Raw genomic sequence first — 16658 nt, 5'->3', positions numbered from 1 at the left:
TTAATAAGGAATACAAATTCTTTTTAAAACAAGTGTATCTATATTCTGCATGGCAGATTTAATGAATAAGGAATCAGAAGATGAATCATAGTAGAAGAAACTGGTCAAAGTTCATTTCTGGGAAATCTATGAATCAAAATGATAAAGCCAATACAGAAAACAAAATCATGGGCAGAGTTCAAATGCAAAATGCTCATAAGCCAGAAACACAAAATAGACTAATGCAGGCTATGAGTTTTTTTATTTAAATCTGCAATCTTGGACAAATCGAAAATGCACGGTGCTGGGCTTTTTACAATTACCATGGTGAAATCACAAGCTGTGTGACTCCAGTCATCCGTATGTACTGTAAGAGACATAATTGATGGTCTGCTGTACTGACTGGGCTTGAAAGATGCTCCATACCTAGCTGGGATGCCAAAATGGATGAACAATATGGATGGAGGTGCAACCCAGCCAAGATAGTTCTCAATTGTTATCACAGTCACGGAGAAAGAATAATGGATGGATTGAGGGACAGTAATAGTTCATCCCTTAATACTAAAGGTGTTAGTGTGCCTTTGGACACCTGCAGGGTTGCATTGGACTCGTAGTTCAGAGGGGAACCCTGTCAGGGGCCTTGGGTATTATCATAGGGTGCTCCTGAGAGGAGACCCTCTTGTGTTGTTAAACTTCACTTCGTGTCAGAATTGGGAGGAGGATGATGATGCATACTGGAGGATGAGAAGAAGAAAAGGGATAAAGAATTGTGTCCATGACTGTATTTGCATTGCAGATAAAGGAATCTGTGAAAGTTCTTTGTTTTGTAAAAATATTTTGTTATTAATATTATTATTCTTTTCTCTTGCAGGGATACCAGCAAATTTGTCCACATCTATCGTCAGTATATAAAGGGATGGACATGTTCAGCAATAATACTCAGGTAGGCTGTTGCATTTCTATGATGCTCAATTGGTATTAAAAGGCTCAAAGTGTGCTATGAATACATCCCCCACACCATTACAACACCACCAGCAGCCTGATCCTTTGATACAAGGCAGGGTGAATTCATGCTTTCGTGTTGTTGACCCCAAACTCTGACCCTACCATCCGAATGTCATAGCAGGCAACATTATTCCAATCTTTTATTGTGCAATTTTGGGGAGTCTGTGCAAATTGTTACCTCAGTTACTTGTTCTTAGCTGACAGGGGTGGCACCCAGTGTGGTCTGATGCTGCTGTAGCCCATCTGCTTCAAGGTTCGACGTGTTGTGCATTCAGACATCCCCTTCTGTGTATCTTGGTTGTAACAAGTGGTTATTTGAGTTATTGTTGCCTTTCTATTAGCTTGAACCAGTCTGGCCATTCTCCTCTGAACTATGGCATCAACAAGGCATTTTTGATTAGAGAACTGTTACTCACTGGATACTTTTTTGTATCCTTCTCTGTAAACCCTAGAGGCACATGTGCATGAAAATCCCAGTAGATCAACAGTTTCTAAAATACTCAGACCAGCCTGCCTAGCACCAGCAACCACACCACGTTCAAAGTCATTTAAATCACATTTCTTCCCCATTCTGATGCTCAGTTTGAACTTCAGCAGGTCGTCTTGATAATGTCTATATGCCTAAATGCACTGAGTTGCTTCTATGTGATTGGCTTATTAGATATTTGTGTTAACAAGAAGTTGAACAAGTGTATCTAGTAATGTGGCCGGGGACAGTATATTACAGCCAATAAAAGAAATCTCTTAATATATTGAACCATGTTAATCATAATAATAAGAACCAGATGTAAGTCACACTAAAAAAATAAATAAGAAAATTGGAATTACTATTGATTAAACTGTATTCCATGGTTAAATTTACAAATCTTTCAGTAGTTCCATTAACTCCCAAGTACTTTAAGGCTGAAAAATAATTATTCAAGTCACGTAAGAAAAAAATGGCAAATAATGTAGGTTTTTAAATTTTAACATGAATTTCTTTACATTTTTGAGTAACAGGAAAGGTGAAAAAAGTCTGAATTAGCATAAGTAATGTAATGATTTACTTCATGATATAGAAGAAAATGATAAAAAAAGAATAGATGTCACAAATATTCTTGATTATGATAGAAATGTGTCATTTTTTACAATTTGATAGAGGACCATAAAGGGCTAGATCCCTAGTAAATGATCAAAATCAAATATAAAATTAAATTCGTAATTACTGGCCTTGAAATAATCTAAAAAAAAAATTTAATCACATGCTTATGTTGGAAATGTGTCATTTTTAACATTCTGGGAGTGTCTCTTAGAGGTCGAGGACCACCAGTAAAAAATGAAATATTAATAACATTAACATATCAAGAAACTTAAAATACAGTAAAACAACACTCCACATTGTCTTTACTACTGGTTTTTTTATTTTAATTTAGATTTTTTTAATTTTAAAATTTTTTTAAAGGAGCAAGGTTGACCCCTCATATTCCATTAGGGAGTAAACCCTTGGGATCAGTTGGGGTCAGATAATGTGGCATGTACAACTTCAAGTCCTTCTGATAATCTTTAATGAAGATACAAATTGGTTCACTCTTTATCATAAGGATGTAATTTCCTGCACAAAATATTATCTAAAAGGTCCTAAAACAAGTGTTTTTTGGTCTAGAGGGACAAAACTAGGGGAAAACCCAAAAAAGCTGCATTAATTGCATGTCTTTTGGGAAATAAGAGAGGTGATCAAAATATTTGGAGTAAGACCTACTGAGAGGTACATAAGTAAGTTTTATTCATCATCATAATTGCCTGAACACTAATGCCTTTGTTACATTGTTTTGCATTTTTTGTGTTGCTGATCTATATGGTAACTTGATGTCTTTATCATTGGCATGGCATAGTGCCTCATGAAAGTAGCCCTTCTGATTGAAGAAATGCGTGGTAGTAACTTTAGGTTGTAGAGGAGTAGAGAATGAAGACAAAACTGAGTGTCATTATGAACAATGCTACACATCCTCTCTCTGGCACAGTAACACTGAGGAGTTTCAGCCCATTAATTATTCAGCTGAAGTGTGTCAAGTACTGTCGGTGCTGGGGCTCCTTAATACCAAAAGAAATATCTCTGCATAATGCCTCACTGGGAGTGGGACAGCCAAGTCACATGTTTTGTGTGTCTGATATGTGTTTCTGTAAAACTCCAAAAAGTTTGATATCTTACAAAACTAGACATTAAGATGAGTCAAATGGAATATCATATGTGGGGGAGACTGTCATACTGGTGAGACAGGAGGCGGTGGATTAAAGAAAAATTAAATGATTTCAATGTGTTACAGATAGACGTGAAAGACATGACATCATAGACAGACACATAGATAGATAAGAAAAGCACTATATGATAGATAGATAAGCCTTAATGATCAAATTGTATTCTTTTTGACTAACATTTAAATTATATTTTGTACAGAAATCTTCAAAAGGTATAAGATTTATTTTCTTATGGAGGTTAGTATATCACCATTACTTATGCAGGTTTCCTGGTGATCCTGATTGCTACTGTCTTTTACATTTCTAAGAGGTGTTGATTACAGTGCAGATTTTTATGCACATAAGCTTGATCCTGATTTACTACAGTAATGACACAAATCAGCATGTTAGGCTGATTGACAATTTACAGCTACCAGTTACTGTAACTCAGCATGCAAGTGCAACTCTGCAGATTTTGTTGTTGGAGAACAACAGAATGAAAGTTGGTACTTCATTTCTACTTTAAAATGTTTCACATAGCAGAGGATGACAGCTTGGGTCTGCAGGGGAGGTAATTTGACTGTGTCTGAATATCGACAATAAAAATACACTAAAAATGTCAGTATTTGTTCAGGGATATATCCTAAACATACTGTATGTGGTAACTTTAAAATTATTTCAATATTATTTTTACTCTACAATGGCCTTGCACCCAGTGCTGCAGGATTAGGATGTGGCACCCAGAGTGCTTGAATTGGATTAAGCAGGTTAAAAAATGATGATTAGGAGCATATTGTTTTTGATTATTATTTACAATCTTGTATAGCTTTTCATGTACAGTAATATTGCACAAATATATCACTTCACGAAACATGATAACCAATACAAAGTTGCACCAACAGTGGTTTGTAATAATGGATTCTTTTTTCCAACTTAAGAATAAAAGCCTCAGTTATGCAGATTGAGCCAGAGTATCACAGCAATATTGTGGAAGTGCAGCTTTTCTGTCACAGTGCTTTAATAGACAGTTGGAGCTTCCCTTAACTCACATCTTTAGCATTAATAACACTGAAATGTAAAACATACTATGTAATTCATATACAGTAGACAAGGAGGACTGAATATGTTTGACTTTGAAACTTCAAATACCATTTTTAAGATTAAATGGATTAAGAACTACATGAAATCAAAAGAATATAATGATACTTCATTCCAAAATTGTTTTTCAAAAAAAATAGTGGCATTAAGTTTCTCCTCAGTTGCAATTTCGTGTTAATAAACTGCACATTAAGCTATCTAACTTCCATAGGCAAGTCTTGAATTCCTGGCTGACTGCATACTGATACAGCTTCCCCATGCATATACAGTACCCTCCATAATGTTTGGGACAAAGACACATTTTTCCTTGATTTACTCCTTTGCTCCACATTTTAAAATTTCAAATTAAACAATTCAACAGTAATTAAAGTGCACATTGCAGGCTTTCATTTAAGGGTATTTGTATATATTTTGGACACAGCAGTAGAAATGACTGCACTTTTTAATTTGGAATAATAAAGATATAAGATATAAAAATAACACATTTTTTCCAGCAACTTGTTTAAAAATATTTTTTCTTTAACTCAATTGGTTCATGATAATGTTAATTTACTTATCTATTCAGAATTTTAAGAGAAACATAGGTTTCCAATATCAATCAAAAAATATGCAATTGTACTTGATGCCATACCTTCTGGCATACACATTATTAAATATTTCCATAATGCAGTTATTGTGAACTTAAAGTTTACTTTTTTAACTCAATGTTGTAAGGTATGAGCATAAAAGGCAAAATTGTAACAACTATCTTAGGAAAATGTGTCAAAAATATATAATACTTTCAGCAAAAAGCTACTGGGCTTTCTCAGTTTGAAAATATTAATTGAAAGGAACCTGATAATATCTCATGAAGGTACTGTATTACCAACAAAATTGGAAAGGTTTCTTTTAAAACCATTCAGCACATTTATCCTATAAACCAGGTGCTAGGAAAGTTTAAAAAAAGTATATTGATTAATCCTGTGTATTTTGTAAATTTGAGGAGAAAAGTGTTGTTCATTTGTTTGTTTGGATGTATTTACACAATATTATTTTGGTGCAATGTTTAATCATTCTTTTTAGATGACTACTGGTATTTACATTTCCTTAAAAGATAAAGATTTGTTTTTTTATAACGGAAATGTGGGCTAGAGCCTATTCCATCTAGTATATGGAGCAAGTCAGGAACAAACCCTGGACAGGGCGCCATTCCATTGCAGGGCAAACACACACACAAACACCAGATACACACCAGGGCCTTTTTAGCATCAACAATTCACCCAATCTTTGTCTTTGGACAGTAGATGAAATTCAGAGCACCTGGAGGTAACCCACACAGACACAGGGAGGACCTCAGATGCGAACCCTGGTTACCTTGTTGCAAGGCAGCTGCCCCAAGTTGTTATAACCTAAACTTATTCATTATTTATAATAAATCCCTTATTCATAAATTTAAATGGTCCAAGAAGGAGCAAAACTTTACACCGTTTAAAACTGCGTTTTATATTAATACATTGTACGGAGTGAAAAATGCTTAGACAAAAAAAAACTACGTAATTGTAAAGCAGTTGAGTTCTTATTTAATTTATTGTAACCTTGCAATTTCATTTGTGTATAAATACCTCTATGTGTTATATATACAAAGTTTGCATGTTTTGTATTTTTTTATTGTTGTTTTCTCATATATTTTTGCGTAAAATTTTATTAATAACGACTTTTTAAAAAAGGACAAGTATATAATGGAACGAAACACACACATTTACAATATTTTAAAAGTACGCAACTAAAATGCTAGCAGTTTTGATGAGTTAAAACATTTAAGAAGCTTACTTTTTTTTACCTTAAACAATATATATATATTTTTGCATTTAAATAATGCTTTGTTAAAGCGCTCAAAAATAACAAAATGAGGAACAGGAACGACTCTGGTGCACAACTTCCGCCCTTACTGGATTCTGGGATGTAGTGATCTTCCGTTTAACGATAAACGGTCGTAAATGTCGAAAGCTATACTGGGAATTGCTGTTTGAGTGCTGCAGTAAAAGGACTTCTTTGACGAAAAGGACACTGGGAATTGTTGTTCTATTGTTGAGGTAAGATGGCGAAGGTGGCGCCGTAGCTACTGCAATTGGAGGGAAGTTTAAACGGAACATAAGCACAGTGTTTGGTGCAGAAGCAATATATTTTTTTATAAATTTGTGGAGATAAAAACTGTAATCAATTAAAATGACAAGTCTTTTGTATCAGTAACTACTTTGGAGTCGGTAATATCGGGAAACACGTCAGCCTACGATTATCATTGCGTTTTGAAACATTACAGCTGGGTAAGTTCCAGTCTTATCATCATATTTCTGTTGGTTTCATTATTTTTTCGAAGGAAAGGTAATCATTACTGTGTACATCCCTATTCTCTTTATTTTTTTATGTTTGAAGTCACATATAAAGCACAGTTGAATGCATTTCACTTAAAAAATATATCGGATTAATGTTTTATAATCATTTGTATGTTATATGGTTTTATTTTAGAACTGTCACTTGAAGTTGTTTGCGGACTTCTTTGAAACATAGTTTTGCATAGATTTGAATTGTGTTTTCGCTGAAAAGGGCTGTTTACGTGTATTTATATAACATCTGTTGTTATTACCCATCATAGATGATAGATGTACTACTGAGTTACTGTAGTTAAATTGCTTTAGAACTCGTGTAATGTAACAGTAATATACAGCATATGTGTTTTTTATCTCGTGTCAGTTTCCATAGTACATTTTATGGCCACTTTCTCCTTGTTGTGACATGTCTTAGACCACCTTAATCCAGTTTTGGACATGGGGTTAGAATTAATTTTGGTGAAACGCAGGAATCATTTCTGGAGGGGATGCCAGTTTATGATAGGGCTACTCCATTATTTTAAAAAGAGAAGTATTTCTCTTTTGATGTTAGAGGAGAAAGGGAGTACCCAGAGAAAGATCCATGAAAATATTGGGGGCTATTTAGGGGGTATGGATTTGGAAGTTCCCCGCAGCAAGGGATTCAAACCCTTGATTCTTCTGGACTACTACAACTCCATTCTGGCAGGAGTGCTGTCAAGCCGCTGCAGATGGTCCAGAATGCAGTGGCCCATATTGTATTTAACCCGCAGAGACAGGCAAATGTCGCTTCTCTAATCGGTCGCCACATTGGTTTCCTGTAGCAGCATGCTTCAAGTTCAAATTCCTGATGCTTACCTACTGAGTGGTCAGTGAGTCAGCACCTGTATATATGGCAACACTGGTGAGGTGCTAAGCTCCTTCTTGGCCCTTGGGTCTGCCATGGAACAGCATCTGGTGATGGTGCCTCTGCATGGTATCAAGTCTCAATCCAGAATTTTTTCCAGTGTAGTTCCTAGGTGGTTGATTGAGCTGCCAGCTCCATTCAAACTACTGACTCCCTCAATGTATTTAAGAAGTGTTTTGAAAACCCATCTGTTCTGTGAATATCGGTCTAATTGATTGGGGGGAAAAAAGAATCTTTACTCTATGATCTCACATACTGTTGCTTGATTTGTTGTTAGGTTAACAGTCGATAAAGCAATTAAAGTTAATGTATGTTTGCACATTTATTAGTTATTACATCATTTCACTTGTGGCAATCAACTTTTGTTACCTGTCCTACTACACTTGCTGAATAAACAGGTCCTAGCCTAATGTTACTTGATTATGTTTACCACTTTTGCAAGTCGCTTTGGATAAAAGCATCTGCCAAGCAAATAAGTGTAAAAGGATTCTGGATCTGATGTAACATTTCTAATGTGACATACCTTACTATTTGATAAAGACGTGCCATGTTAAGATATACACTTTTGTTTTATCTGCCCCCACCCCCTTTGTTAATTTTTTTAATTGAAACACATGAGGCAATTATCTTTTGAATATTGTGAGGTGGGCTGTCTAACAACCTTGAACTTTGGTTTTCGTCCATTAAAGAAAGCACTTTCATCATTATTTTAAAGGTAGTTTTAGACACAAGACAAACTTTTTATTTTCTGTACCTCCTTTCAGATAAGGTGTCAGCAGTTGTCCTGGTGGAGAAATGGTGGTAGTAGTGGTTGTGAAACTGACCGATGTATTTGTGCAGAGTTGATAGTTTTATGGATATACAGGTCCATGGTACTGAAACGATGTGTTTGTAGACAAAGTTATTAAGTTACCATTCAATCTATATCCCATCCTGACCTGTAGTTAATCACAGGCTCTGCGTAATGAGCAAATGAATGAGACACATGAGGTACATGCTGCTGAAGCGAGGTTCAGGTGCAGGAATTGTCTATGACAGGCTAAGCAGCACCGCAATATGAGAGTATATCTTGGTGGAACCACGGCAACTTAGGATCAAGAGGAGCTAACTGAGATATTTCAGGCATGTAGTTGTGATGAGCTCTTGTTGCTGTTCCCTCTTGGACAGTGTTCAAAACACACATCACAAAAAGAAAGGCAGACCCAGGCTGCAATGGGAGAATTATATCTCCAAAGTGATTAGGGGGCATGTTTCCTAGGAAGAGCTGGGAGAAGTTACTGATGATGGGGTGACCTGGTCTGTTCCATTCCTTATGTTGTCACCATCACTGTCTTCAAGTGGAGAGAAAATGAATGAATAAATATTTTCTTATTAAAAAAAAAAAATGCTTTGTTATTTCCATAATTTTTCATTTTGCTCAAATAATTTAGCCACTGTTTTTTCCAAGCAAAACATTTCTTAATCAGTGATGCTTTATCCGTATGTGTTTTCTGCAGTGCCTTGAAAACATATTTAGCTTTTTATTATATACATAAATGATATTTGCTACCATGGATTTTGGACAATTTACTTTTTGATCGAGTCACTCAAGGACATCAGTTTTCCTCATTTTAAGCCACTCTTTTATTGCTCTTGAAGTGTGCTTTAATTCATTACCATATTAAAGACAAACTTCCCAGTTTAAACTTTCTTGCACAAGTTAGCAGTTTTTTACATCTATTTTGTCCAACATACATTTTCCCATCAATCCTGACCGTATTGCCAATCCTGTTTTGCTGGAAACAATCTCACAACAAAGGATGTGTTAGGAAGGTGTTAGCTCGCTGATGTGCAATTAGATTTATGGCACACAAGCTGCTTAATGTTCAAGCCAAAAGTTCCACTTTAGCCTCATCAGACCACATTACTTCTTGCCACATCTTTGCAGTATCTTCCAAGTGACATCTTGAAATTTATTTATAGGCAAGGCCATGTGTTTCCCTTTCAGGACTACTTCCTTGCCACTCTTACAGAAGGATTGTTTTTGTGCAGTGCCTTGGGTATTGTTGAGCCTTGAACACCCTCTCCAGTTGCAGTCACAGATTTCTACAACTTCATCAACTTCATCAGAGTGACAATTTATGTCATAGTAGCCTCTTTGACAAGTGTCATACTTACAATGTGACTATATTTAGAGGGGTGGCCTGAACTAGGCAGTGTGGCTGTGGGTTCATATCTTTTCAACTTCCTTATGATGCACTGTACTGAAAGCTCTGTGATAAACTATTTAACTGCATTCTTCTTGGGGAGATGCACTTGTTTAAATGCCTCACACATCCAAAACTCAATAAGATGCTATAAATAACACGTATTCTTCTATAATCATTATCAGTCATATGCATACCTTTTATATTCATCCCTATGTAATTAATTTTTTAATTTGAATCCATTTTTTTAAATTCACATTAAAGAAGTCAAAAAAGTGATCTTAGAATGTGATGCTGGGCAACACTTTTACCACTATGGTCTAATTAAGTAAATATGAACGTTTTTGTATTATTCTGAGAATCCATGTGAAGTGGTTTGTAACAGTGTGTTAAATAATATTCAAGTAATGACTTGAATTAACATCTAATAAGAGTTCTCTTTGAATTAAAAAAAAAAAAAACAAACAAACATCAGACAATATGACTAGTTTGTAGCCAAGACTGTCAGTTTTATCCAAAACTTGAATTAAAGGTGTACCTAAAATCCGAATTTATGTATTGTTTCCAATTTCAAGGCTTTTTTTTTGAAGATGAAGCTGGATTCTGCAACGTTATTGCCGGAGCAAGGTATCTATACTCCAGAAAAATACTCTAACCAGGATAGCTTTCCCACTCAATGTGCTCCCCGGCCTCTGTCAAATACCGCTGAAATCTTTGGGTCACACTCTGAACTTGATATTTCACTCACCCCAGAAAAGATGGAACGTGGTTTGGGAATTTTAAAGAACACCAAACGTGGAGCAGAATATTGTATGGGTGGAAAAACCAACAGGAGGCAGGTTTGTTGCTATTCATATCAGTACATTTTTAATGCTCATGCCTATAATTTAGTGTGCCTCTTGCTTTTTTTATGATTTCTTACTTATATGGTTACCAAAAAAGTAAATTACTTAAAATGTTCTTCCATTATGCATAGTCATGCTTCTACTTGTCATAGAGCTGGTAATCTTCATCTGATTTAAAGGGAAAGCGCCAGTCAAAAGCAAATTTATTAGCAGATACTGTAATGTTGTTGCCAAGTATTAATCTTCACAAAATGACTTCTCTACTGACAACTTTGAAAAAAGATAATTGTGTCATACTGCATGCTGATGATGTAATGCTCCATTTTACACAACATTTTCAAACTCACTTAATCCAGTTTATGGTCAAGTGGAGACTGCAGGCTATCTTGGCAGTATTGAGCACAAGGCAGGAAGTAGTCCTGGGCAAGACACAAATCCATTGCAGCACTGACTCATTCACTAGCCAGTATCACATTCACATTGAAGGCCAATTTAACAACTTGAATTAACCTAATCTGGGGAATGTGTGTGGGGGTTTTGGTTCTGGTTGGGGGTCACAAAGAAGGAAGAAAATTTAGTATCCACATGGATAAAGAAATGGTAAGGGATTCAGCTGCAGAATGCTGACGCCGTTAACCAGCAGCACTAGTTATTACACTACTGATCCACTCCTGCTGTATATAACTGATCCTAAATTACCACTTCATTATTTCTTTCATGTAATGAAAACACAGTTTCTTGATTTTATTAGCAATTTTCACAAAAACATGTTATTCTTCTTAACCTTTCTTGAACAATTCGCAAACAGTAATGACTATGTTTATTTGTAATGGAAAAATACCCTGAGAGAAAAACTCACTGTTTCAAAAACCGAAAGTAAATAGGAGCTTGTCTTACCTAGTTTTCAGTTTTATTACTGGGAAGGAATTGAATGCTTGCAATGTGGAACTCTGGAATGACTTGGACAGCCCCGTATTAAAACTGGAACAGCACACTATTGGGAGCAGATAGAGAATCTTGTCGTTTTTAGTTGCGTTAATTTATTTATATATATATATATATATATATATATATATATATATATATATATATATACACACACACACAGACACACACAGTGCATCACTTTTTCCACATTTTTTTCCTCCAAATTCTACAGACAACACCCCATAATGACAACGTGAAAAACGTTTACTGGAGGTTTTTGCAAATTTATTAAAAATAAAGAAACTGAGAAATCATAGGAAAAAAATGAATTTAATCCATTTTGGAATAAGGCTGTAACATAACAAAATGTGGAAAAAGTGATGCGCTGTGAATACTTTCCAGATGCACTGTATATGTATGTATATTTGTGTCTGTGTGTATGTTTTGACCTGTAGAAGGGGGTATTGCAGCACCCAAAACCCTAGACACAAATCCCAGCTCCAAATAAAAGGGTTTTATTACAATTGTAATACCTTACAAAGGCTCCAATTTACACACCGAAAATGGCTGGGCTTGTCAAATTTAGCAAGTACGTTACGACTATCCAGCACAGTCGTACTCAGCCTGACAACAAATAGTGTTCTGCCAGACGGAGACAGTGTTACACAAATGTTTAAGAATTACAGCAAGCTCTGCTACAGTCTTGACCCGCTTTTCTCTTTTTTTTCCCCATTGTGTTGTACATACAACACGAAACATCAGATAGACATTCTTCTCTTATACAACACGAGACATCAGATAGACATTCTTCTCTTTTATTTGTGAGGTCCAAAACATCCAAGTTCTTTATTCTTTGTTGCTGCATTATACTTCTGAATGAGCATTAATTGGTTGTCTGGTCTCATACACACACAGAGCTCACCTCTGCAGCTAAAGACAAAACCAAACCTATCTGTTAAATTTCTTGGAGTGACCATCATTGACAATCTGAAGTGGGTGCATCACATCTTAGCCATTATGAAGAAAGATTACCATTGTCTTACTTCAGTCAGAGGAAGGTCCAAATGTATAGGTTTGTGAGCACAGATGAATACATGTACATAGTGGGAGTCCATTTTCACTAGCAGCATTACTTCCTGGTCTAACACCTGCTCATTTCAGGAATGCAAAACAATATAGTAGGTGCTAAAGTTGCCACAGAATATGCATAGTGCACAGCTTCTTTCTGTTTATGACTTGTAACATCCTGGCTTAAAAAAAGCAAACAGTATTATCAAATACCTTAAATGTCCTACATAGTCACTTTTCTTTCTCATCTATACTGGCAAATGGTACAGGACCATTAGCACATGAAGCGCTTGATTCAAGGCAGTTTTTATTTTCTGGTCTTAAGGTGCGTATTTGTGTGTGTATGTCTGTCTATGTGTATACAGTTTGTGATATGGTTTGCATATTTGTAGCTAAAGATCCACAAATACTCTTACTAGTGTTTTAGATGTTTTTCCCCACGTACAAAGCTGGAAAATTCACTGTATGGTATACCGTATACCACATTTTGTGCCTCAACTGCAGATTTCTTGCTTTTGGCATTAAAAAGAACTGTCTGCAGAGTGTTTCCCAGTTTATGTGCTACTTTGATGCTTTATCTGATGATGCATGCTGTGATTTTGATACGCCACGGTGTGTATAGACAAAAGTAGACATTAAAGTTGAACTTCAACAGTGAATTTGGCTTTTTACAGAAACTCTTTAAATAAATAAATACATACATAAATAGTTAGACAAATAAATAAATATACAAACATATTTTGGTCTGAACACACACTGGAATTGCTATAAAACAAGAAAAAAATCAAAAGAAACATAAGATAAGTTCTGACTTAGCTGTCATAGTCCCAGGGAGGCATTATGTAGACATATTTCTGTTGGTATAAAAGATCCCCAGTAACATTTCTTGACTCACTTCTACCAAATTTATTGGCTGAAAGTACTGAGTGTTTTGGCTTTTACCAACATGTTGTTGTGCAAATCAGCTTCACTTTGGTCTTGTCTGTATAGAAGACCTAGTTCCTGAAGCTTCATGGTTCAATTAGATACAACTTTGCAAACCCAAGCTGTGCCATCATTTTTTTTTTTTTTTTGGAAAGAAAAGACTTTCTCCGGACTATTCTTTTGGGAAAGCCATACTTGTTTGGCCATTTTCTCATGGTAGAGTCATGAACAGTAACATTTATGAATTTGACAGAGACCTATAGATTCCTGGATATAGCTTTTAATTGTGTTTTTTATGAACATGCCATTGTTAAAAAGTATCAAATTAACTGGCTTTGGGTTTACCTGTATATAGGACAATGTTCCTGATGTTTTATGGTTCATTTAAACCTAATGCTCCAGACTGAACTGCCAAAGGTTCTGCTTTTACAGTACATCAAGATGGTAGCACTTCCTGTTCCTTAACTAATGAAGTGGTGTGTTGCAAAGTACCTTCTTGACTTTTTCATACATATATTCATTTTTTACTGAATAAATGGTGGCAAAGTAAAATCTGTTCCATATTTTTCACCTCAGATTACTCTTACTTTTTTAGGTTTTTATGAGAATGTAATGGTTCATAATGTAAAAGTTCAGAATTGAAGAACTGTGTATTTTCATTTAATCATTTTATTAAAGAGATTATAAGTAATATTTTAATACATTCCACAGTTTGATTTTGGTTAAAGTAAACTTTAGATCTTAAATGTCTGAGAGCTGGCACAGAAGTGTAGAAATATTTTGTGAAGTAATTTTTCTTCCTAGGTACGATTTGACATTGATTCTGGATTTGGAGGTCATGATAATGAACTTTCAACTGCTGGTGCACAAAATGAACAAGAAACTCGCATCATCACAGTTGTGGCAGAAAATAGACCTATTTCACACAGTAACCCTACTTCAATCTTCTCAAAAGCTACAGTTATGCAACAGAAGGAAGCACCTAGCAAGACTGCTAAGAAAGCTCCTAAAGGTGAGGTAGAAATTCACAAAGTCAAGTCTTTGACTTGGTATTTTTAACTGTTGTGTCTCTATTAATATATAAAAGCATTTTCAAAATATTTGTTTGTGGACAGATTTAAAGTCCACTGAGAAACAAAGTTTTGCTAGGATTATACTACAATAATTGTGTACTTTATTAGTAAATACAATTAACAGCAGATTATAGAATCATTTGATATCATGGCCCTCCATCTTATGCAAATTTACAAAACATTTAGTGCTCATTTGCCCTCGGCAAGCACTTCTTGTTTTTTGTTTTTTTTTAATGGAAGGAGTGATACTTAGAGTATGGCAGTAGAAAAATTCAAGGTTTTGACAAGTTGTGTGTTCTAATTCACCTGGTTTAGCAATATTGTTATCCTTGGTGACTGCCTGGCCATTAAACAGCCATTGGCCAGATGATCTTTACGCAGTGGTCAGTTAGTGACACTCTTGTGTTTGTGTGTCAGTCTAGGTCTGGCATACAAATACAAATCTGCACTCATTGTTACATTAGTATCTGCCTACATGGCATTGGTTGCTGTTACTGTATATTGCCAGTGCCTTAGTGTTCAATACTAAAATGACTGAATATGAAATAGATCTTATGCAACTAAGATGCTGTAAGCCGTTTTGAAAGTTAGGAACAAGATAGAATACATGTGTGTAAATGAGAGGGAGGTCAGTGGAATGGTGAGGATGCAGGGAGTAGAGCTGGCGAAGGTGGATGAGTTTAAATACTTGAGATCAACAGTACAAAGTAATGGGGATTGTGGAAGAGAGGTGAAGAAGAGAGTGCTAGCAGGGTGGAATGAGTGGAGGAGAGTGTCAGGAGTGATTTTTGACAGACCGGTTTCAGCAAGAGTGAAAGGGAAGGTCTACAGGACGGTAGTGAGACCAGCTATGTTATATGGGTTGGAGACGGTGGCACTGACCAGAAAGCAGGAGATAGAGCTGGAGGTAGCAGAGTTAAAGATGCTAAGATTTTGCACTTGGTTTGATGAGGATGGACAGGATTAGAAATGAGTACATTAGAGGGTCAGTTCAAGTTGGACATTTGGGAGACAAAGTCAGAGACGTAAGATTGCGTTGGTTTGGACATGTGTAGAAGAGAGATGCTGGGTATATTGGGAGATGGATGCTAAGGATAGAGCTGCCAGGGAAGAGGAAGGCCTAAGTGAAGGTTTATGGATGTGGTGAGAGAGGACATGCAGGTGATGGGTGTAACAGAGCAAGATGCAGAGGACAGAAAGCTATGGAAGAAGATGATCTGCTGTGGCAACCCCTAACGGGAGTAGCCAAAAGAAGAAGAAGAAGAGTCTAAAATCTGGAATATTATGGAGTGGGGGAAGCTGTTGTTATACCTGTATGTAACCCCAGTGTCCCGGGATTGAATCCTTGCCTGGCATCTGTCTGTGTGGAGTTTACATGTTTCCTTGTGTCCCCCATGCTTTTCTTTGGATACTCTTTCCACCTGCCCGCTCCCAAACCAAAAAACTGTGTGTGACAATTGTGAATTGTGGCAGGAGAATGAGTATAGGAACCTAATCAAGGACTTTGTTAAATGGTGCGACTCAAACCACCTACACCTGAACACCAGCAAAACCAAGGAGCTGGTGGTGGATTTTAGGAGACTCGGGCCCCTCGTGGACCCCGTGATTATCAGAGATGACTGTGTGCAGAGGGTGCAGACTTATAAATACCTGGGAGTGCAGCTGGATGATAAATTGGACTGGACTGCCAATACTGATTCTCTGTGCAGGAGAGGACAGAGCTGACTATACTTCCTTAGGAGGCTGGCATCCTTCAACATCTGCAATAAGATGCTGCAGATGTTCTATCAGACGGTTGGGGTGTGTGCCCTCTTCTACGCGGTGGTGTGCTGGGGAGGCAGCATAAAGAAGGACGCCTCACGCCTTGACAAACTGGTGAGGAAGTTAGGCTCTATTGTAGGCATGGAGCTGGACAGTTTGACATCCATGGCAGAGCGACGGTCGCTGAGTAGGCTTCTGGCAGTCATGGAGAATCCACTGCATCCACTGAACAGGATCTTCTTCAGACAGAAGAGCAGCTTCAGCGACAGACTGCTGTCATTGTCCTGCTCCACTGACAGACTGAGGAGATTGTTCCTCCTCCACAC

At 36.5% G+C, this 16658-nt stretch overlaps 1 protein-coding gene across 3 annotated transcripts in view; it reads left to right on the top strand.

Moving 5' to 3' along the window:
- The first annotated feature begins 835 nt into the window (after positions 1-835).
- ppp1r35 (protein phosphatase 1, regulatory subunit 35) overlaps positions 836-16658 on the top strand; it is a 34773-nt gene continuing 18950 nt past the window's right edge. Inside the window, exons 1-3 of one of the 3 annotated variants that reach the window (XM_039747133.1) lie at positions 836-922; positions 10310-10573; positions 14303-14510. In XM_039747133.1, coding sequence (XP_039603067.1) covers positions 896-922; positions 10310-10573; positions 14303-14510 — 499 coding nt within the window. In that variant the 5' untranslated portion in view covers positions 836-895. The other 2 variants (XM_039747135.1, XM_039747134.1) reach the window with 2 other exon arrangements.

This window comes from Polypterus senegalus, chromosome 3, assembly GCF_016835505.1.
Source record: "Polypterus senegalus isolate Bchr_013 chromosome 3, ASM1683550v1, whole genome shotgun sequence".
In the NCBI taxonomy this organism is placed as follows: domain Eukaryota; kingdom Metazoa; phylum Chordata; class Cladistia; order Polypteriformes; family Polypteridae; genus Polypterus; species Polypterus senegalus.
Note: the sequence above shows the minus strand (reverse complement) of the source record. Positions and strands in the feature narration are given on the sequence as shown.